Source organism: Schistocerca cancellata, chromosome 5 (genome assembly GCF_023864275.1).
Source record: "Schistocerca cancellata isolate TAMUIC-IGC-003103 chromosome 5, iqSchCanc2.1, whole genome shotgun sequence".
NCBI classification, from domain to species: Eukaryota; Metazoa; Arthropoda; class Insecta; order Orthoptera; family Acrididae; genus Schistocerca; species Schistocerca cancellata.
The window spans coordinates 483,504,897-483,526,705 of NC_064630.1; the positions used below are offsets into that span (position 1 = coordinate 483,504,897).

The following is a 21,809-nucleotide window of genomic DNA, read 5'->3' on the forward strand; positions in this document are numbered from 1 at the left end:
GGGGAGCGATCTCCTACACTGGCCGTACACCACTGGTGATCGTCGAGGGGACACTGAATAGTGCACGGTACATCCAAACCGTCATCGAACCCATCGTTCTACCATTCCTAGACCGGCAAGGGAACTTGCTGTTCCAACAGGACAATGCACGTCCGCATGTATCCCGTGCCACCCAACGTGCTCTAGAAGGTGTAAGTCAACTACCCTGGCCAGCAAGATCTCCGGATCTGTCCCCCATTGAGCATGTTTGGGACTGGATGAAGCGTCGTCTCACGCGGTCTGCACGTCCAGCACGAACGCTGGTCCAACTGAGGCGCCAGGTGGAAATGGCATGGCAAGCCGTTCCACAGGACTACATCCAGCGTCTCTACGATCGTCTCCATGGGAGAATAGCAGCCTGCATTGCTGCGAAAGGTGGATATACACTGTACTAGTGCCGGCATTGTGCATGCTCTGTTGCCTGTGTCTATGTGCCTGTGGTTCTGTCAGTGTGATCATGTGATGTATTTGACCCCAGGAATGTGTCAATAAAGTTTCCCCTTCCTGGGACAATGAATTCACGGTGTTCTTATTTCAATTTCCAGGAGCGTATAATAACACCTCAAACAGCAAGCTTCAGACCTGACAATGTAGAACAAATGCTCTCGAAGTAAGATTTTTAAATGTGAATAGGCGATGCTCAAAATTACTGCATTTAAATCGTGGCATTTTACGGCGTAGTCCATACTACGGTCTTGCAATCATCGTCTCAAAAGCCTCAAGACGTTTTCTATCAAAATCAAACTTTTTCTTTCGTAAATAATAAGTGGCAATGCACTTTTTGTGATACAACTGAATGGCTTGCTGTCGGTCGATCTGTGATGACTTGGCTGCTGTAGGTCGATTTTCAATGGCCTCGGGGCGTGCTGGGGCGTCTGACATCAGAGTTCTTTGGAGAGACGGAAGAGTTCTGACACATTCTTTGCCTTCGATTTTGGTATTCTTATGTTATCCAGGGTTGTAAACAGTCATCTTTAAGATGTTTCCTTAATAGAAAAGTAATCTAGGAATATTGAGTGATGTTCGGTTGTTGAAATGAAGAACTGTAAATAAAAAATTAGTGTAATCTGATCCATAATTTTATTTCAAGCATGACCTACCAACAAAACATCAACCCACGTCTTCACTGATTTCGGTGCCCGTTCTCCGGAACGACGTTAAAAGGAGTCAACGGAGTGATAAGTAATTACTTTTTTACTGGTGGTTGAGAAATACAGTGTGGCGAAAGAACTTGACATATTTATTCAGTACAACGAAAAAGCAATGTCGAGTTTAGTTTCTCTCACAGCTTGGTTGGGGAAAAAGACAGATGACGTTAGTGCTCCAGTTACTGGCATACCATTTGAAAAAAAAAATCAATGCTTTATGCCATTTCTACTTTTCACCCGCCTTCCAGAATGGAATATCGGTGTTGAGTTCTGTGGATCCAGCAGAATACCTTGCATGGCATTACGCTCTGGACGTCAATAGTTAACAAACGAATAAACGAGAGACCCAAAATTTCGCACTTGCTATCATCATCTCAATTGTAGAGGAGCAGTACTCCGTGTGTCCGTTTACGCTGCATATCTAGTAAATAGCTGGTAGAAGCACGCGCCGGTTCGCTCGCCCGTTCATCGCGTATTACGCCCTTCAGGAACCAGCTGTTAGTCGTGGCGCTGCATCTGTGATACGGGCGCAGTTAGCGAGTATTTACAGCAATTAAATCTTGCATCATACACAAACGCTGTGTGCGCAATGCACCACCTGTCAGTCTCTTCCTGCTTCTCGTCTTCCTGTCAATGTACAAAGGCAGTCCGACCACCCAGCAAGTAAGAAAACATTTCAGGAACGGTTCTTCGTGCAATCACTCAACTTTTGCCCGCTTGTTTCGCAAGGTTATCTGGACACACAACTTACAAAATGACGCCGAATGGTCATTTTCGTCAGATATTAAAGAGACCTGGTCTACAAAAATGGCTCTGAGCACTATGCGACTTAACTTCTGAGGTCATCAGTCGCCTAGAACTTAGAACTAATTAAACCTAACTAACCTAAGGATATCACACACATCCATGCCCGAGGCAGGATTCGAAACTGCGACCGTAACGGTCGCTCGGTTCCAGACTGTAGCGCCTAGAACCGCACGGCCACTCCGGCCTGCCCTGGTCTACAGATGTTATTGACATGTTCATTATACGACACGGTGGTAATGTCTACGTGTGAAGGTGGCAAACGCTTACGTGGTTAAGGAATCTTCTTCCACCTCGTTGCAGAATTGATGCACAGATGCTTGCTGAACGATGGTACGACCGAGGTTAAGCCACTTAATTCAGCATATCAAAATAGCAGAAAAGTGGCAATCCTGAAAAAATGTAACAGTGATGTCCTTGGGTTAGTTAGGTTTAAGTAGTTCTAAGTTCTACGGGACTGATGACCTGAGAAGTTAAGTCCCATAGTACTCAGAGCCATTTGAACCATTTTTTGTAACAGTGAACTTGAATAAAAAAGGCAAACGAGTGTTAATGTGGCACTGGAATCACCAGGGGCTCCCTCAGCTAACGTTTTAGTTCATTCCTTACACGTTCATCATGTTTTGACTACTTCGCGATACCCGTCACGCGCATGTTTAGGTACAACTGTAGTATAACTTCTTTTATAAACACACAGCTACCAAGGGGTTACCGTAGAAATAGTACTGCTCCACGGAAGGTTTGAGCCATGAAACATTTCTCCGTTATGGCGACAGCTAACATTTTCTGCCCTCTGCAGTAAGTTTCTTTGTAGTCTCATTTCCTTTGCTCTCAGTAGTTCCTTTCATGGACAGCACATCCAAAATGTGTTAGGCGCAGTGTGAGCACACTTACTTAGAAAAGCAAGGCAAATAAAGTCCGTATCAACTAATATTCTCGAAACGCTCCATCATCAGATCTTCACTAATGCCCCATAAAAACGCAAGCATATGATAAGCGCTTGCTAGCCTTTATATCACTAATACACCCTTTCGAAGAAAAGCCACGTGGGAAAAGTTGTCAAGAACAGGATAGTTTTTCAGAGCGTGAAACATTATCGCCAACCATCGCGAAACCTTTTTGGTTTCAGTGTGCACTACCAGAGAACATCAAACAGAACTGTTGCGATCACTCGTCAAGTGATGTCCACGGAATTGCCAGCAGCTTTGTGATACGTGGCGTTCATTCGACACAGAGAGGGGTGTACTACTTAAAATGTAAAGGAATTCTTACGGCACAATGTCGTGATTGGAAATAAACAAAAGTCGGCAGGCACAATCGCGCCAGCTGCGCGCCAAACATTCGGAAACATTGCAAAGTAGGCGCCTCCAGGTGCGCAACCTGTTAACCCTGACCGGAATCCATGACGTTGGTTTTTGCGTGGGCCCTTGGAGGGGAAGCTGCTCGCACGCAGAAAAAAAAACACACCTGCTGAATTCGAAATGAGTCGTCGAAGATCACAACATTGCGATCGCTGTCAGCTATTTGCCCGCCCAGACATCTGTATGAAACAGACAGTTGCCCGAAATACTAAAAGCAGTCCGCACTCTCCACCTCAGTGTTTACGTTTTAAATACCGTTTTCTTGCAATATAATAGCCTTCTTCATCAACTACTGGCCCTCTCGTATTATGTAGATTATGACCTTGGCTTGTGTAACACAACCCAAGTCATTTCTATTCGTACAATCCCCATGTTTAAAAACTAATCTTATAGTAATCTTAATTATTTCAGAGTGGATGCAGTAGAGTACAATAATATTTACGGAATGTTCAGAGGGACTCAGCCAAACTAGGAATAGCGGCTACAGGAGCAATGTGTTAACGGTGATATGATGTTGCTGTTTTCATGTATACAACTGTGCGATGACATTCGTTCTGTTAAAGTTGGTGACGTGTAGAAATATGAGGAAACATAAGCATAATTTGAAGCAAAACACATTTAGATTATGCAGCCAGATAATGGTCCAAGAAGCAAGCCAGAAGTGGATGCATCAATGCTTAAAAAATCACGGTTTACCGCTCCAACATCTAAAACAACATGCCACTTGTCATTGCAGGCTGCTTTCCAGTGAAACTTCTGCAGCGAACTCAAACAGCCTTGGTGACATGTGGACATGCCAACATGCTGCCAAGGTTGTTTCGTGTATGCTGCAGAAGTTTCACTGGGAAGTTCTTAGATGTCCTCCATACAGTCCCTATCTCTCCCCATGCGATTTCCATATTTCTGGAGCCCTGAAGAAAGATATTCCTGGCCATCGATTTGCTTCCGACGAAAAGGTGCACACACGGGTCCGATCATGGATCCGTAGACAACTGCAAACATTTTTCCTTGAAGACACCGACTGTCTTATCTCACAGTGGGATAAATGTATTAACAGACATGGCGGTTACTTTTGAAATAATAAACAGTTATTTACGTTTTCCACCTGTCTTGTTTTCATTTGACTGCCCTCTTATAAAACGAAACATGGGATCACTTAGTATGTTCGACAGCGACCCATTTCTCTATCCGGAAACAAACCTGGTTTCCCACCGCGATTTGATAAGCGTGGAGGGAGCTGAGTCCTGGAGCGGTGTCCTCTTGAGAGACGTCCGGTTATCGAGTACAAGGTTACTGGAGAAACAGCTACGCGTCGCATCTCGAGTACAGGTGTCTACAGAACGCCTAAAGGAAGAGTCCCGTGTTAAAACGTTGGTCACTACGTTGCGCAGCAGGTAGTCAAATAAAACAAGAAAGGAAGAATGGGTTTCTTTACGTACATACATGCATACTGTTTATTGCTGTAACCCCCCCCCCCCTTCTCACAGGGTATGAGACGTAGCCCGCGTAGCGCATTGTTATCTCAATGCTTTTAAGTTGTTATTACTGCCACCCATTCTCATGGATACAGTGTCGCGCCTGAGTAATTTCTAACCGCAAAAGCCTTCCCAAACGCTGATGCAATAGTTCCAACACTGAAACGAAACGCAGTCTCTCTACCGGAAACTCTAAAACATTTCCTAATGTGATCCAGTTTCCAAGATCTTCGCTTGTTGCAAGCAAGAGCTGATAACACGACAGCAAAAACTAGCAATAAAGTGCGCAAATGAGCAGAGATAGTATGTACTAATCAGGATACCGACCCCCCAGGACAACAGCATCTTTCAAACGGGGTAAATCCAACATACGTACTCGTAACGGCACGGACAATTTCTTAGCTACAACGAAACTTGATAAACCAATTTTCCCATATAGCACTGTTTTGGAGACCGGTATTTCTAGTTCCTGAGCGTTTACCTCTCGGCCTCGGCGTTACGTAATACACTAGGCGCCATGCAGTCTCTGAAAAGCTACTAACGCTCCTGTAACACTGACAGCGTTATTTTTCCACAATCGTCGATGTCAACCGGTCTGTGCCTTACTTATCTGCACTATGTACCGCTTTACAAGACACAGGATCGGACTGGAACTAATTCCAGCAACCGCCTGGAGACAGTTACTGTAACCTCGCTTCTTCCATCTGCCCTCCCTTTGTTTTTCACTGTGCATGTAAAAGTGTTAACCGACTGTACTGCAGCCAACAGGAAGAAAGAATTCCCTACAGAAATTTCTATAGTACGTTCCGCCAGATGCTGGAATAAAATTTTAACTTTCTGGCAGCAACTGTTACAGTCTGTAGAAAGGTACTATAACGAGCCATTTGCGGAAGTATGCGCCGTAATGCAGTGTTTCTCGTGGTGCAAAAGTACGGCTTGTACACTCCTTATCTCTGTTACGTATGTCTACAGTGTTAGAAGTTAAAACGTACTGTCGCCACCATTGTCGCGAAATATCAGACAAGGAGTTGTATTTGGAAAACGTCGAAGAAACTCACATGTGTCTCTATAAAGGATCTATCTCGTCACTCCCCCCCCCCCCCCCCTCCCCGAGCTATTTAGAGAAACATTGACAAACTTTGTTCAAGGAGCTAGGACTAAAATCACTGTCCTTTCAAATTTACGTACAATATTTGAGTGCAGCTTTGTCGCCTAGTTTCATCATGCCAGAACAGAAACGGTGAGTGCCCTCTTCTTGTCGCGAGGGATACTCCGAAAACCGCGTTACTGTTGGGCAAGAGTGTGAGCCAAAAAGCTCACTTCTTGCTGCGGCAGAGGGATCCCTGGTAACAGTCGCAGCTATTACTCTTTGCTTCAGCCTTCTGCATCAATCATGCACAGTTCTCGTATGACACAAAATGATCAAGCAGCAGAACATTTCTGGTAACAAATACAGTAACAGCAGTAACAAGAGCCGTGCCATCACTACGGAGACGCATTCTTTGTACCCAAAAGAAATAAGCTTAACTGATTAGTAGTAAGCCAACTAAAAAAGCAACATGTATGATTTCAAATTTGTTACTACATTGTTACAGTATGAGTAAATAGAAATCGAAATGTGGACGCTGTTCTGTTTTTTTGTCTGACAAACAGAGATAGTTACAAACCCACTTCACGATTTTTTCCCTTTCTTGTTGCTCTCACACAGCCAATTGCTAGGCGCGCCTGTATGTGTGTGTGTGCGTGTGTGTGTGTGTGTGTGTAAGGGTGCTTGGGGGGACCTAGTAGGCCCACAACTATCGTCCACATCGTACTGACCACTTCAGAAAAAATTTTAATTTCAAATTAATAAAGCTGATTAAACACAGACAGGAGAATAAATACGTCCAAGATGTATAGCCAATTTCACCTTCATTAACGATCTCTGCATCTGCTTGTAGTAAGAAATGACTGTAACTGGATGTTTATTGGTACTGTACTGTCAGATTTAAGTATAATATTTGGTCACAGTTTTATCGAACCGTTTAGATTATGACCGAACAGCTATTTTTGACAGGTACAGCGTAAGTTTTCGTATTGGGATCGGCGTCTTTCACCCAGAACATAAAGTATCATGGTGAAGCAACACCCAGCGTTTAGACGTCCCGGGTCTTTTGTAGGGGTGGCGCCAGCACTGCCACATCCTGGCCCCGCTACTGCCAGCGGCTACCGTTCGCCAGCCACCAACTGGCCCGCTGTGAGAGAGGTCAAGTGCTCGGACGCGGCGCCAGATAAGCCCTCAGCTGGCGCCAGCATCTCCTGCCAGGCCAGCGGTCCTTCGCCTTTAAAACACTGCTGTCCTTATAATGTGTCCCGATACTACAGACAACCCACACCTATTCTCTCCCCAACTTAAATTTTAATGCGAGATTCAAATTTCCTAAACTGAGCACGCTGTACGAGATAATCTCCCTATGTCTCTACTAAATTCCAGCACTGCAAAACAAGTTTTATAAAGAAAGAGTTGGTCAGGTTCGGAAACATAAGGCGGTGCCATAGAAATAAATCGAAAATGGTTTCAGCCAGGATCGGACTCTTGTACGTTAATGAAATTTGGGCGAAAACGGAAGAACGCTGTTACATTTTCGATTTAGTCTGTCTGTATTTTAAAAACGACCTTTTTAATTCCACGAAGTGTTTGTATCGTAACCACACAAAATAACATTTACAGAGTGGATTCGCGAAGAAATGACATGAAATTTTTCAGATTTCTTCTACAAGGTCTGTCACTAGAATCGCATTGTTTTCAAATTAGATGTATTTAAAATATTTCTATTGATGACAATACAACGTTTATGTTCAGAATTTCAATGGTCGACCTGTGCTTTGAACTTCACGTCACTCAGATGTTGGCCATTTACGTTTATGCATGATTCTAGCTGGTCCTGAAAACTCGTCATCTGGCGTGGAATACAAACGATTTCCTTCTCGACTGTTATCTTCAATGCAGTGTGGATAGCTAACAGTCACTCGCGACTAACATATCACCACAAAACTTAAGTCCTGTAAGCTAAGATCAAGGAAGCGAGCAAGCCAGTGAAGACTGTCGCATCTAGAGGTTATATGGCGGGAAACTGATTCCGTAACACAGCCACTGAATTACGAACTGTGAATGCAACTGCACCATTCTGTTAAAACCGTGCTATCCTCAGTGACCGACTGCGACGTCGCAGTTCTGGAAAGGAGGAGGCTTGGAGCATCGTAATGTAGCGCTCCCAGCACGTGAGTGATCCGACGCTTATAGCTCTGTATCTATCAAAAAAAATGGTTCAAATGGCTCTGAGCACTATGGGACTCAACATCTTAGGTCATAAGTCCCCTAGAACTTAGAAATACTTAAACCTAACTAACCTAAGGACATCATACACACCCATGCCCGAGGCAAGATTCGAACCTGCGACCGTAGCAGTCCCGCGGTTCCGGACTGCAGCGCCAGAACCGCACGGCCACCGCGGCCGGCCTGCATCTATCGCTCCGTGTGTTTGGGAGTATGTGGTGTGTTGACAGGGCCACGTGGCTTCTTCATTACGGAGCCAGTTGTGCTGATCTTTTCAACCCATCTGGAAAAGATTGGCGGACGGGAATATTAAAACGAGTGCAAAGTCACGTTGTGTCTCCATCATACTCACTGTTTAAGAAAAATCGCCGTAGGGCGAACGTACGATGCTTCACGTCCAAAGACATCGCGACAACTAAACTTCCAATTCAAATGGACACATCGGGGCCACCCTCCACTCACTGAGGCCAATCGCTCGTCAGAAGTACCCAATAATAATAATAATAATAATAATAATAATAATAATAATGCTGTTTCCGTGACCGACGCTGTTTATTATTTAGCAGTGAATTATTTATTATTATTATCATTACTATTAAAGGCGTGCTAGATGTGATGCTCCTCAGAAACTGTGATACTGACGACCGAATTGCCGTTCATTTAACAACGCCTGCTAAAGCTGCATTGTTTGACACGGAAAACACTAAATAATGCAATGAGCCGCTTTCTGTCGAACGGACGGCGGTAGACAATTATCCAGTGTTCGAGTTGTAAGCAGGTTCTTTTCAAGGGTCTGCGTAGAATCCGTTTCTAGTAACGCACGATCGACATTACAGAGATCCAAGTTTATCGATTACATTACAGTGCAAATAATCTCATCGTGGCATAGTTTTCGAACAGAAAAGGTGAACAGCATTCTAAAATTATAACATGGATCATGCACGTTGCTCCAGAGTATCGAGCCGGGAGCAGTGCGTTATCTCTAGACTTCATTAGTTATCTTCTTCGTCAAATGTCATTGCTTATCTCTTGTTAGCGGCAAGTATCAAGCCTTATGAAGTGAAGCAACTGGACAGGAAAGTAGCCGAAATCTCTCGAAACGTTATTTGCCGGGGACAGAAATTCATAACATTTACACTTGGACGCTGTTTTACTCGGATTCGCTTGTTTTCCTGGTTGCTGCTGCGCAATTTGATTACCCATGCGAATGGCCACAGTTTTCATAGCCCTCTGGGCAATGTTTGGTTAGCATTTATTTCCTGTGTACTGTGGAGGTATGAGTGTGGAGAGGAAATTTATTCGTCAACGTCATACTGTGCCCTGAAGTTTCGAATATGGGTACCAGCCTGCGGTGCATATGATGAACATGACTTCAAAAAACACGTAATCCATACGTGAGGCACTCCAACAGCCCGTTGGCAGAATTTCGAATATTCCACCGCACTCCTTGAGAATGACTCACTCCCGGCAAGAAATACTTTCCGGTTTCATCTCTAGGCGCCATAAATAATCAAAAACAGCATGACCAGTCGTACAGGCACCTCCACTCCCCGTGTAAACACATAAACACAAGCTACATTTTAAAAGAATTACCAGAATCCATTTTCTATAACACAGTATAGAAATAATTGCAACCGCAACTTCGAGTAAGGTAGAAAGGCATCAGGATGTCAATGTTTCCAACGTGGTTGCGTTACAAGAACTTTATCTGTTACGTATGTAGTTCAACAGAATTATGAAAACGGTGAGATGAAATAATCTAAGAGTTCGGCATTCGATCTACGAAACGTACTGTAATTATTTTTATGCTTTAACGAGCTTTCTTCTTCGGCAAATTGTACGCGTATGTTCCCAAATTATGGATGAATGTCCCTTTGTTTGAAGAGATATCACATCTTCCCCCACCCCAACCTCACCCCTCCCCTCCTCTAAAGATTAAATTAGAGATGTTGGCAAAGGTACGGCCATACAATCTCAAATACGACCGTTTCTAATGCCAACTTTACAGTTTATTTATCAGATTCACATTGTCAGAAGAGTACAACAATTGACTGTACTGACGAAATAAATCTCGGGTGAACGGCCTGGTATGAGTGTGCATAGGACACAATATTTCGGCAATCGACCACGTTGCCATCATCAGGCGCGCTGATGTTTAGTACCTGATGATGGAAACGTGGTCGATTGCCGAAATATTGTGTCCTATGCACACTCATACCAGGCCGTTCACCCGAGATTTATTTCGTCATAAAATAAGCCTGGAGAAATTGAAGAATCACATTGACTGTAATGCTCCCAGTTAATTAAAGTTGGCACAGCAAAACGGACAAATCCTCCAGAATTGACGAATAGGGCAACAGAGTAACGTTTCAACGGCACCAATAGCATCTGTATTTACATGTGCAATGGAATTTTCAGTATCGATCTACTTATTTGTAGAACCTGCTCTTCACCCACCCCTATTCATCCCTTCCCCAAACACACCAGATTAGACACACAGTGTATACGCTCGTTGGCATAAAAACAAGTGAGATATTGGAGAACTTTGTAGGGTTCTGAAAATGACAGATTAATCTGTTGAAACCGGTAAAGCGAAATAAAAATATCTGTGCAACTGACGAATGAATTTTACTCTGAAATAAATACTACGGCTGCTGAGAAAACAATGGCTACGAATAAAATAATATTCTAGAATCTGATCTTGTATGAAGAATTAAAACATTTATCTGTATTTGCAGAGAAATTAGAACTGCCTTTCATTAGCCGGCCGCGGTGGTCGTGCGGCTCTAGGCGCTCCAGTCCGGAGCCGCGCTGCTGCTACGGTCGCAGGTTCGAATCATGCCTCGGGCATGGATGTGTGTGATGTCCTTAGGTTAGTTAGGTTTAATTAGTTCTGAGTTCTAGGGGACTGATGACCACAGCAGTTGAGTCCCATAGTGCTCGGAGCCATTTGAACCATTTTGCCTTTCATTAGATTTTTTTTTATGGAACACATGAAAGTCAGTGGTTCCCACACTGGCGAAAATCAAAGAGAATGCACATGACACGAATTTATTGTGTGTGTGTGTGTGTGTGTGTGTGTGTGTGTGTGTGTGTGTGTGTGTGAGTGAGTGAGAGAGAGAGAGAGAGAGAGAGAGAGAGAGAGAGACTTGAATTATTTCCACGTTTTCACTAAAAACAAAGAGTGGAAACCCAACGTCGTGAGGGTACTGTGCACTTTTTCTACACAACATTAATGGGAAACTTAAGTAAATTCGTTATCTTTCAGGTAAACACATTTTCCTAATCCGTCTTATTAGAAAAATATTTATCGTTTCGCTTTCTTACGAAAAAGAGGAATTCCCAAATTTAAAGAAGTCCGCACACACAAAGATACTGGTCCAGGCGATATGAGATACCAAATAATAGCCAATGAAGATAAAGGCACTGTTATATCAAAAGCGCCTGGAATAAATGATCTGGACTGGTACTTATTCTGAAACAGTGCAAAATTTAATTAATGCCACATACTTCCACACTTCTATATCAGATACGTAAAAAGAATGGTAACTGTTACCGCTGCGTGGAAAAATTCTCTGAACAGTGTCCACTTCAAAGAAGAACACACAAAAATGACTGATGTGGCATAAACGAAGCCAGTAAAAACAACAAGAGGTTGTGGATGGGTAGGTCCCCCTTTAAAGCTAAGGCGCGTGAGTCTTGCCGTTCGTTTTACATGTAGAGCAGAAATGGCCAGTTCGAGCAGATAACGCGGACTGTGAGCGAGGCACCAGAAATCGTTATCACTGCCGCAGCCCCCGCCTGTCCCATTACTCGGAGAGAGGAGCTTCATGGCAATCGGTTTAACGACGTCCAGAGCAGCGGCTCCATAACATCCCAGCAGTTAAGCAACGCCGAGTTCATCGCCCGAACGAGCATACCACGCGGTTTACTGGCCTGGATGAGGGCGGTCGGCGCATCCGTCGCCTGTTGCAGCCTCCCACCACGTACTGGAGCGCTGAACTTCAGTTGGCAACCTCCTAAGCGTTCTACACTTAACCTCAACTCGAACAACGGAACAAACGCGTGACCCATGGTACGAATGGTACAGCTCTTCCGGAAAGTTTACGAGAAGTCATTTCACAACAAAGTGCAAATGATCGGAATGGACAGAAGAAAGTATTACCATAATATACTTCTTCTTTGCTTTGACGAACTTACTGCTCTTCAGGCAGTGACGTCACTGCGGTCGATAATTTTCAGGGAACGATCTAGAAAGAAAAATGTCAATGAGGGCAATAATCAAAAATTTGGACTAATTCTAGACGGGTAAAAGGAAATGGAATGTAATACGGCCGCGAAATACAAGCTTGAGCCCACTTTTAAAGAGACACAAAGATATACCATACCGTCGAGTGAGGATAAGGAGAAAGAATGGCACTGACCGGGAAAAAGAGTCTCGGGCTACGTGTTTCGGTATCCCATAGTTTGTGCTGGAGCATGACTCAGTATATACCAAGGAGACTGTTCAAGGATTTGTTATTAACCGTGCAGCAAAAATTAGAATGCCATCCTCATAATGATTAAAATGGGAGGTCACACTTCGTATGGCGTTACAGTAAACAACAACTGTACACATTTAGGCAGTACTTGAGGCACCAATGGCCGGCTTACTGTAATTAAAGGAAGTGTTCGTGAATGGGGCCTTCAATCTGTTGCCTACTGTTATCACCACAGTTCTTAAAAAACTTCTTTGCCTGCTATTCCGGCAATATTGTAAGATATACGTAATGCAAAAGGTAACAAATTTACTTCATGCTTTGGCCGGCCGAAATGGCCGAGCGGTTCTACGCGCTACAGTCTGGAACTGCGCGACCGCTACGGTCGCAGGTTCGAATCCGGCCTCGGGCATGGACGTGTGTGATGTCCTTAGGTTAGTTAGGTTTAAGTAGTTCTAAGTTCTAAGGGGACCGATGACCTCAGAAGTCCCATAGTGCTCAGAGCCATTTGAACCATTTTTTTACTTCATGCTTTATGTGGAGAGCAACAGTTGAGAGCAAAACATACAGTTACCCAACGAATCGCCTTTCACACTGGTTCTCACAATACGATCACCTTATGTGATGAGAACGTGTAAACAAATTAGTGAACAGACATCTTCAACTCCCGCCACAAAAGAATGGAAGTAGATTCGTCTTCATCATTAAATTCCCATACCCTATGTAAAGTGAGGCACTATCGCTGAGACCAGCTCACTGTTTGGCCGACTGTCGCCGATTCTAAGTTTTATTGCTTCTTTCATCTCTGGAAACGATTTGTATATGTGAAAAACTCCTAGTTGCACAATGCTTCCGAGTCCAACTTAAAACACTAGGTCCCGCTATAACTCACTGGACAAGTCAATTCAACGTCGAAGGAAGACAAGGGTATACCGTCTGCAACAGAACATTGCATAGTAAAGCTGCGTTGTTGAAACCAACTTTTCGATGAAGACAGCTTTACTTACGCTTTGGAAAAAGAATTCCATTTCGTTTGCATCCGTTTAAGCTCCAATATATCCACTCTCCCGGAAGTGTTCGTTCCACAACGACGTTGTAATCGTGTGTAGACTTTCTGAGGAATGGCTAGGAGTCAGTGGCAAGTTGGAGCCGAGCTGGTTTGTGAGGCGTGCTCAGTTGGCACAATCACAACAACACTGCCCAAGGACGGCGGGCGCCCGGGTTGCAATCCCGGCGACATCGACAGTGGTCACAAATGACTAACACAACATATAGTACGATCACACTAACAAAAAAGTACACTAAGCTCACACACAGAAATGGTAACGAATTGAAGGGCTTTCTGGAGCGCTAGACACGACATTCGCCATTCACATGATCGACGGCCTTTAAAAGACCACTGCCACGTCACAATCAACTCCGAGACACTCTTAAATCGGTTTCCCCGTAATTGGCGGGGTAAGCCGATTCTAAAGTCTAAATCTGCAGATGTACTTCGAAAGCTACAATACAGTACACACCGAGTTAGGTGCGGCATTAGGCAAGCCAGTGGTCGCACACTCGTGACGAGTGGGGTTCAAATCCCCTCTCGGACATGCAATTGTAGTTTATCCGTGGATCATCTGCCTCGCTTGACAGGAATGCCGGGATGACTCGCCTGAGGAGGATACAGTCAAATTCATTCCTCAGCTTTGTCTCATCTGAGTGTGTACTGCGTCTCTAAAGACTTAGTCATCGAGCTACATCTACAGCTACATAGATATTCTGCAAATCACATTTAAGTGCCTGGCAGAGGGTTCATCGAACCACCTCCACAATTCTCCATTATTCCAATCTCGTACAGCGCGAGGAAAGAATGGACACCATCTCCTTCCGTACGAGCTCTGATTTCCCTTGTTTCATGGTGGTGATCGTTCCTCCCTATGTAGGTCGGTGCAAACAAAATATTATCGCATTCGGAGGAGAAAGTTGGTGATTGGAATTTCGTGAGAAGATTCCGTCGCAACGAAAAACGCCTTCCTTTAAATGATGTCCATCCCAAATCCTGTATCATTTCTGTGACACACTCTTCCATATGTCGCGACAATACAAAACCTGCTGCCTTTCTTGGAACTTTTTCGATGTACTCCGTGAGTCACATCTGGTAAGGAACCACCACCGCGCAGCAGTATTCTAAAACAGGACGGACAAGCGTAGTGTAGGCAGTCTCCTTAGTAGGTCTGCTACATTTTCCAAGTGTCCTGCCAATAAAACGCAGTCTTTGGTTAGCCTTCCTCACAACATTTTCTGTGTGTTACTTCCAATTTAAGTCGACGGGACGTCATTTCGTATCTTCTCCCTTAGCACGGTGCGTGGAGGCAGAAACAGTGTGTGCGAGAATAATTTCCTATTCTTGTTATAGCGTCAGCGATGAGTACGAGTTAAGAAATATTGTTTGCGCATTACTGTTTAAGCCTAAATGCGTTGTGGTCATTACGCGGGCAGTGGGAGGAAGTAATGTTTCTTGACTCTCTCGGAACGTGTGGCCACAGAATTTTAACCGTAAACCACTCCGCGAAACACAATGCATCTGGTACTGGAATCGGAGGAGTCCCCGAGAAATGTAGCGCAATAGTCAGATACTGTACTCGCATTCGTTATCGGGGAGGACGGCAATTCAAATCGTCCTTGCCATCCTTGACGCAGGTCTCCCGCTATTTCCTTCCGCATCATGCCTCGATCTGAGCTTTTCCTCTGTCTCTTTTCGCCTCCTCGTCGACAGGCCTTCTTTCCTTTCTGGTTGGAGGGTCATCTATGTGCGTCCCTCGATCAGACTTACCAAGGCAGTCGGGAAGCACCCAGAACTGTTTTCTCACGCTAATCCAGCTTGGGAGGGAGGCGGGGTGTCCCAGAGCGACAAATGGTACTAGAAAAAAAGCTGAACGATGGTTTCTTGTCCTATCTGCTCCGTGGGTGAAATATACGGAGTGTCTCCATAGGTACCCTAAAACTTGAATGTGTTGTAGCACCATGGTTGGCCTACGTGGCAGACCAACTCACAAAGGTTTGGTTGCGTGTGTTCCACATTGTCATAAGTGAGGCATAATGACAACGGTTCAAGAAAAGGCTCAGAATGCACGCCAAATTGGGCACGAAGGTCCAAAGGAACTTCCAAACACGGTACAGGAATTTAACGTACACAGAAAGCGTTGATGTGAAGGATCATCATCTAGACCAGGATGTCCGTATCGCGGGACTGGCATGGGTGGTCGAATTCCCTGGCCTCCTAAGTTCTCTGACATTGCATCGATGGACTCCGTTCTATAGGCGTGTGTTAAGGACAGAGTACCAAACGTCTATCAACCATATCAATGATTTAAATAACTGAATCGTTGCTGCCATTGCCACAGTTGGTGCGGATATGTTGCCCTGAGTGCGGACGGAGCTTGAATATAGACTGGATGTTTTGCTTGTCATATGTAAAAAGTGATTAAATGCGATAGAAACCTTGTGGGATAGTATGCCACATAAACCAAACATAGTGTGAATATGTTAAACTTTTCAGATACCCCCACAGCTGCTACAATCGCAGGTTCGAATCCTGCCTCGGGCATGGATGTGTGTGATGTCCTTAGGTTAATTAGGTTTAAGTAGTTCTAAGTCTAGGGGACCGATGACATCAGATGTTAAGCCCCGTAGAACTTAGAGCCATTTGAACCTCAGATACCCTGTACATCATTGTGTTCTCGCGATCACTCTGTATTCACCAAAAGTTACAGGATCGTTCCGACTTAAATCACTCCAAACAGACGTTCTTTAATAGTGAGGAGTTGGATGGAATCAGAAGACATCAGGATCATGCCCTACACAATACTGTGTTGTTCGTGCGGAGCTCTGGATTGTTGAATGGTAAATTTAAAGTTACGTTTCTGGTTTACGTGAAAAGTTCTGTCGGGCCAATAGATCGAAAAAGTGAAGCACACAGAAGACACGTTTGGATGTACGCGTATACACCATCGGCAGGTATGAAAACAATTACAGTTGCAATTCTGTGTGACAGGTAGAACGGCTCTCGTGATTAGTGCTAGTATCAGATAAGAGATGTCAGCAGCATCAGATGTTGACGCTTGTAAAGGACACGGAAACGTGGCGTACTTCGTTATCAGCAACGACGGAGTTTGGAAGGGGCACTATTGGACGTCTCCGTTTGGCCGGCAGGTCCAATCGAGTATCGTCCAGATTTATGAGGCATTTGTATGTGACAGTGGCCCGATGCAAGCCAGAACGGAAAATGTGAGGGCAGGCGTATTCGTCGTCAAATTCCCTGGCGACCACATTTGACCACCCCAAGGGAGGGTCGCCGCACTGTGCACCAAGCACATCGTAATACCTTCAGATCTGCGCCTGCCGTCCGAGGACAAGAAATTGTCTCCGTGTGACATCTTGCGTCATCCTGCAGCACTGGTCGGAGACTAGCAGCGCCGGAGTAGTCTGTTACCGTCGCGTACGTAGACTGCCCTTAACAACGACAAACGGTTGCGCATCGAGTGGTGACGTGACTGGAGAGCATCGACTGCTAATGAATGGCTTTGGGGGGGAGGTCCCAGTTTTCCAGTGTTTTGGACAGACACAAGGGTGTTACTCCTAGCGGCACTGTGTGGGGGAACTTCAGGTCACGGCTGGTAGTGACTAGGGGACTCTCGACAGCACAGCCGCTCGTGTTGGGACATGCTGCGTCCTCATGCGTTACGTTTCATGCAACAGTATCGTGGGGCTATTTTTCAACAATGCTCGTCTACACATGGCACTAGTCTCTATAAACTTTCTGCGTGACGTTTACGTACTTCGGTAGCCAGCAAGAACACCAGATCAGTCCCTTGCAGAACACGGGAACTCCGTGTACGTACCAGCATCCAGGACATCGCGAACCAGTTACAGCAACTTGTATCAAGAGAGGACACTAAGCATTAAAACGCAACGTTTGAAAGGATACCTTAATCATAAGAAGTTATAGCTCTTTCATTATTGTACGGATTTGGCTGCTACGCAGCACAGTCGCCCTACATCATCAGAACAATAGTGATGGAATACATTGGACGGATCACGTTCAACGAATGGAAGAATAATATGACGAAGATAGAATTACAGAGGGAATCAAGTGTTTGGCCACCATTTAAAAAGATGCTGTTGGCAGTTCTAAAACGGAACAGGCCAAAAGGCCTAATCCACGATGCCGTGTTTGGTGCTTAATGACGATTTCTGTCTGGCCGAGAGTTGGCCGTAGCTAAGTGTCGATGCAGAGGAGCGTGGCGCGAAGCGAAGGGGCAGCGGAGCGCGCGGGGCGCCTGCAGCAGGATGCAGCGAACTGCGAACGCGGAGGTGTGCGTAAAACGAAACCCGCACGGGCGGCGGGGCGGCCAGGCAGTGTTGGCAGTGCGTGCGGGACGAGCCGCGAGCTCGGCGCGGCGCAGGCGCGGTGCGGCAGGAAGCGTGGCCTATCTGATAAAGCGGGGGGCCCCCGCAGGGTGGCCGGCCCGGCGCTGACTGCGCGCCCCGCTATCAACTGACCCGGACCACACGGCAATTATCTGCCGTGCTGACTAGCATCTCGCTGACAGCCCGAACGCTAATTACGTAACCGAACGGCGCCGCTGCTGCTTCTCGCTAAAAGATTCACCTCCCCGAAAAACACTTTCCTTCAACTCTCCAAAGAGAACAGGATGCCCGAAAGAGTACTCTTGACGAGAAACTGTTGCGACGATCTGGCAGTGTTTGTTGTTTCAGTTGTACACGTCATCCCTGCGTACAGTAGGATGACCGACTGTCCACGTCACCAAGCTGAAGACAAGAACCTAAAACTATCAAATTTTGTGCCGTTCCAATTTTAATTCGCATTACGCTGGCAAACGTGTTCACATATTCATCAACACGTAACTCCCCCCCCCCCCCCCCTCCCCCAACAAAACAGCGCTCATACCCCGAGCACTATTTCAGTATGCGCTGCGGTTTACCAAGAAACTGCGATCAAAAAAATCACGTGCTATTATAAGTTAGTAGTCAGACACACAACACCTGCGTGGCAGCAGTGTCGAGAAGATTACGTAGCTAAGTTACTGACCTTCGCCCTGGCTCGTGTCTAGCCGCGCACGTACCGGTTCGTCTGAGCTAAACACAAGCATCAGTAGCGACTAGAACGATTAATGCCAACACACGACACTCGTGAGAATAGTTCTTTCTAAGCGGAATACGAACAGGTGTAATGCGAAAAAAGATACGGAGTCAAGCGTGGGAAGAGCAACCGCAAAACGGGACGGGGGAGCGAAACTACCCCCCCCCCCCTTCCTCCCGCGCACACTCGCATGCTGTCTCTCTCTCTCTCTCTCACTTTCCTCTTTTTGCGCTCTCTGCTGATGTAAACAGCTCCGACCCGCCACCCTATCTCCAGACATATGGTCACAACCAAGCGAGACTAGAGTTTCCACAGCACAATCACACGCGTTAAGAGACCAATATCTACTTTGCACACAGTTCCGAACACGAATCTGGTGCTCGGCAGCTTTCAAATACTGAAAAAAATGTCTTGTTATTACGAACACACACAATTATTTTCAACAACGTTTTAAGCTTCGAAGCGCGTTGCACGGGATTATTCCGTTACAGTGCGACATTGTATTATTTTTCTACCTCTAATAGTGTATTCGGGCTTCCAGACGGCACGACGTTTTGACCCGTTGCGCCTTACGGCCCGACAAAGGTGAAGTGTGTGCCTGGAAGAATAACAGTGTATTTCAGAACTACGTGAATTGCCTGAATACCACAGTCTAGATCACAATTTTGCTTTCAATAACCGGTTTGGCCCAAACAGAAACTAAAAGCTCGTCGCAGCAACTGTTAGGTGCCGTCAACTGAGAACAACAGTTGTTGCGACCAGTTTTTAGTTCTCAAGATGGTCTATGCTGTCCCAAACCGGTCACGAGACAGTGGTATTCAGACAGAAGATGAGATCACTGTGCGGTATACGCGACAGCACAATGCTGCTTTTTAGCGAACTACTCGAGATGTTCTGCACGCTCGCGTCGGCTTCGTTCCTTGTTCCCACAAGGAGAATGAATCTTTCTGTTAAGTGGTGTGCTCGGTATTCCATTTTTCACCTGCGGCCACTGCACAAACACCTCCAACCGTTTCTCGCCTGCACACACACACACACGCGCACATATGTACACTCACACACTTCGCTCGGTCTGGCAATAGTACGCCGAACGCTTTGCGAACGCGAAATACGTCACACTGTGTAATGCGGTCATCCCCACGCACGCACTCTCACTGCGCCACCGTGCGTAACAGCTCGACGTCCGCGCGGCGGAGCGTTCGCGGCGGTGCGGAGTTACAGAAGATTCCTTCAACCGGTAGCGAAACCATTCCAGGCGGTAGCGAAAGAGCGGGCGGCGCAGTTCGCTTCTCCACTGCGGCTCGCCGTGAAGTAGTCGGAGTTCCGAAGATACGGCGCAGGCAGCCCCGTGCTCTCAAGTGACGTTTCGCTCCCGGCACAGTGAAAAAGCCAGAGGTGTAGTGCGAGTACCTGTCAGGGGAGAGCAGCGGCGACCAGGCGCCCGCTGCGATGCACTCCATGGCGAGGGCGCGCCGGCACTGGCTGGGCCCGCCGGCTAAGCGGGTCACTAGGCCACGGCGCGCCGCTCTGCGCACGCGCAATGCGCGCCTGCCCGCACCCGCCCGCCGCCGCCGCACCGGCGGGCCTCGCTCACTGCTACTGCTGCTGCCGCGGCCGCCTCAGCGGCAAGGCTCAACCGAAAATTCCCCGCCCGTGGCCCCAATGTCCCGTGCCCGCGTTGCTGTCGCCGTCATCGACGCCGCGGACGCAAGCGGAACTGCTGCGTGCTTACACGTCACACACTCCGGACACCACTCACCGGCGTGACTAACGCTCGCCTTGCGCGTCTCACTTCCAACATTTTTTTCCCAATAAACGAATGACGATCCGTTTGGCTTTAAGAGAAGTAAAGGCACCAGAGAGGCAGTTCTGACGCTGCCGTCGGTAATTGGGACAAGAGTAAAGAAATATGAAGACACGTTCGTAGGATTTGTCGAGGCGGAAAAGGTGTTCCACAGTGTCAAATTGCGTAAGATGTTCGAAATTCTGAGAAAAATAAGGGTAAGCTAAAGGGGAAGACGGGCAACATACAATATGTACAAGAAATGTTCAAATGTGTGTGAAATCTTATGGGACTTAACTGCTAAGGTCATCAAGTCCCTAAGCTTACACACTACTTAACCTAAATCATCCTAAGGACAAACACACACACCCATGCCCGAGGGAGGACTCGAACCTCCGCCGGGACCAGCCGCTCAGTCCAAGACTGCAGCGCCCCAAACCACTCCGCTAATCCCAAGCGGCGAACTGCAGTCTTTCTCAATCGATTTTAAGGAAACTATACGGTAATAAATTCCGAGTCTCGCGCATCGTATAGCTTCATTCATCAGGTTCATTATGAATTAATTACCTGTTATTTCCTTAACGGTCTTTTTTTGTTATATTTCGGTATTACTTAAACTACTGCAAGAAATTGTTAAAGTTCGCTTTGTAAAATAGTGGTCGCTATGAATTTGCGTTTGATGCGTGTTGTCGTGTGTTTCTGCATATGAAATTTAGGTAACATATCAAACTGTTTAAAACTCGAAGAATATCGTTATCTCTCTCCAGTGTAGAGGAAATGGAACGTATGCAAAGGGCTCCGTCACGAAAGCACTTGACAGTGAAAAAGCCAAAATGAGACGTTCCTCGTATCTCACAAACGTCTGAGATATCGAAAACCGATTTTGGCAAATGATAGTACGCAAAGAGAAGAGTATTTTGGCATATGATCTACATGTGAAACTTTCATATCTACCGCAATATTCAAACAACTACAGATTTTTTTTTTAGTAAAGTAACTTTGAAGGAACATCAATAGCCTGTGAAACAAGAATTATTGTGGGTTCTGCAAGAATATATGTGAAGAAGTTGCACGTTTACGTTTATACTGATAATGTCCCGTTCTCACTTGCTTGTTTTACGCTGTTTTAGGTTTCTGCCACAATTTCAGCTGCATTAAAATGTTAGTGAGAGATATATCTGTAAACTCTGCTGTGTTCAGGCAAAAAAAGCGACGTTTACACAGCAACAACAGAACGCCAGAAAATATCACTTTACA

At 45.8% G+C, this 21,809-nt stretch overlaps 1 protein-coding gene across 7 annotated transcripts in view; it reads right to left on the bottom strand.

Annotated features, from left to right (window-relative positions):
* LOC126189025 (nuclear receptor coactivator 3-like) overlaps positions 1-21,809 on the bottom strand; it is a 299,208-nt gene that overhangs the window by 97,366 nt on the left and 180,033 nt on the right. For 6 of the 7 annotated variants that reach the window (XM_049930856.1, XM_049930851.1, XM_049930853.1 and 3 more), the window contains exon 1: positions 20,180-20,285. The exons of the other annotated variant lie outside the window; for it this stretch is intronic. In XM_049930856.1, the coding sequence (XP_049786813.1) occupies positions 20,180-20,229 (50 nt within the window). In that variant the 5' untranslated portion in view covers positions 20,230-20,285. Of the gene's footprint in view, positions 1-20,179; positions 20,286-21,809 lie in introns of those variants that run through there. 7 annotated transcript variants of the gene reach the window in all.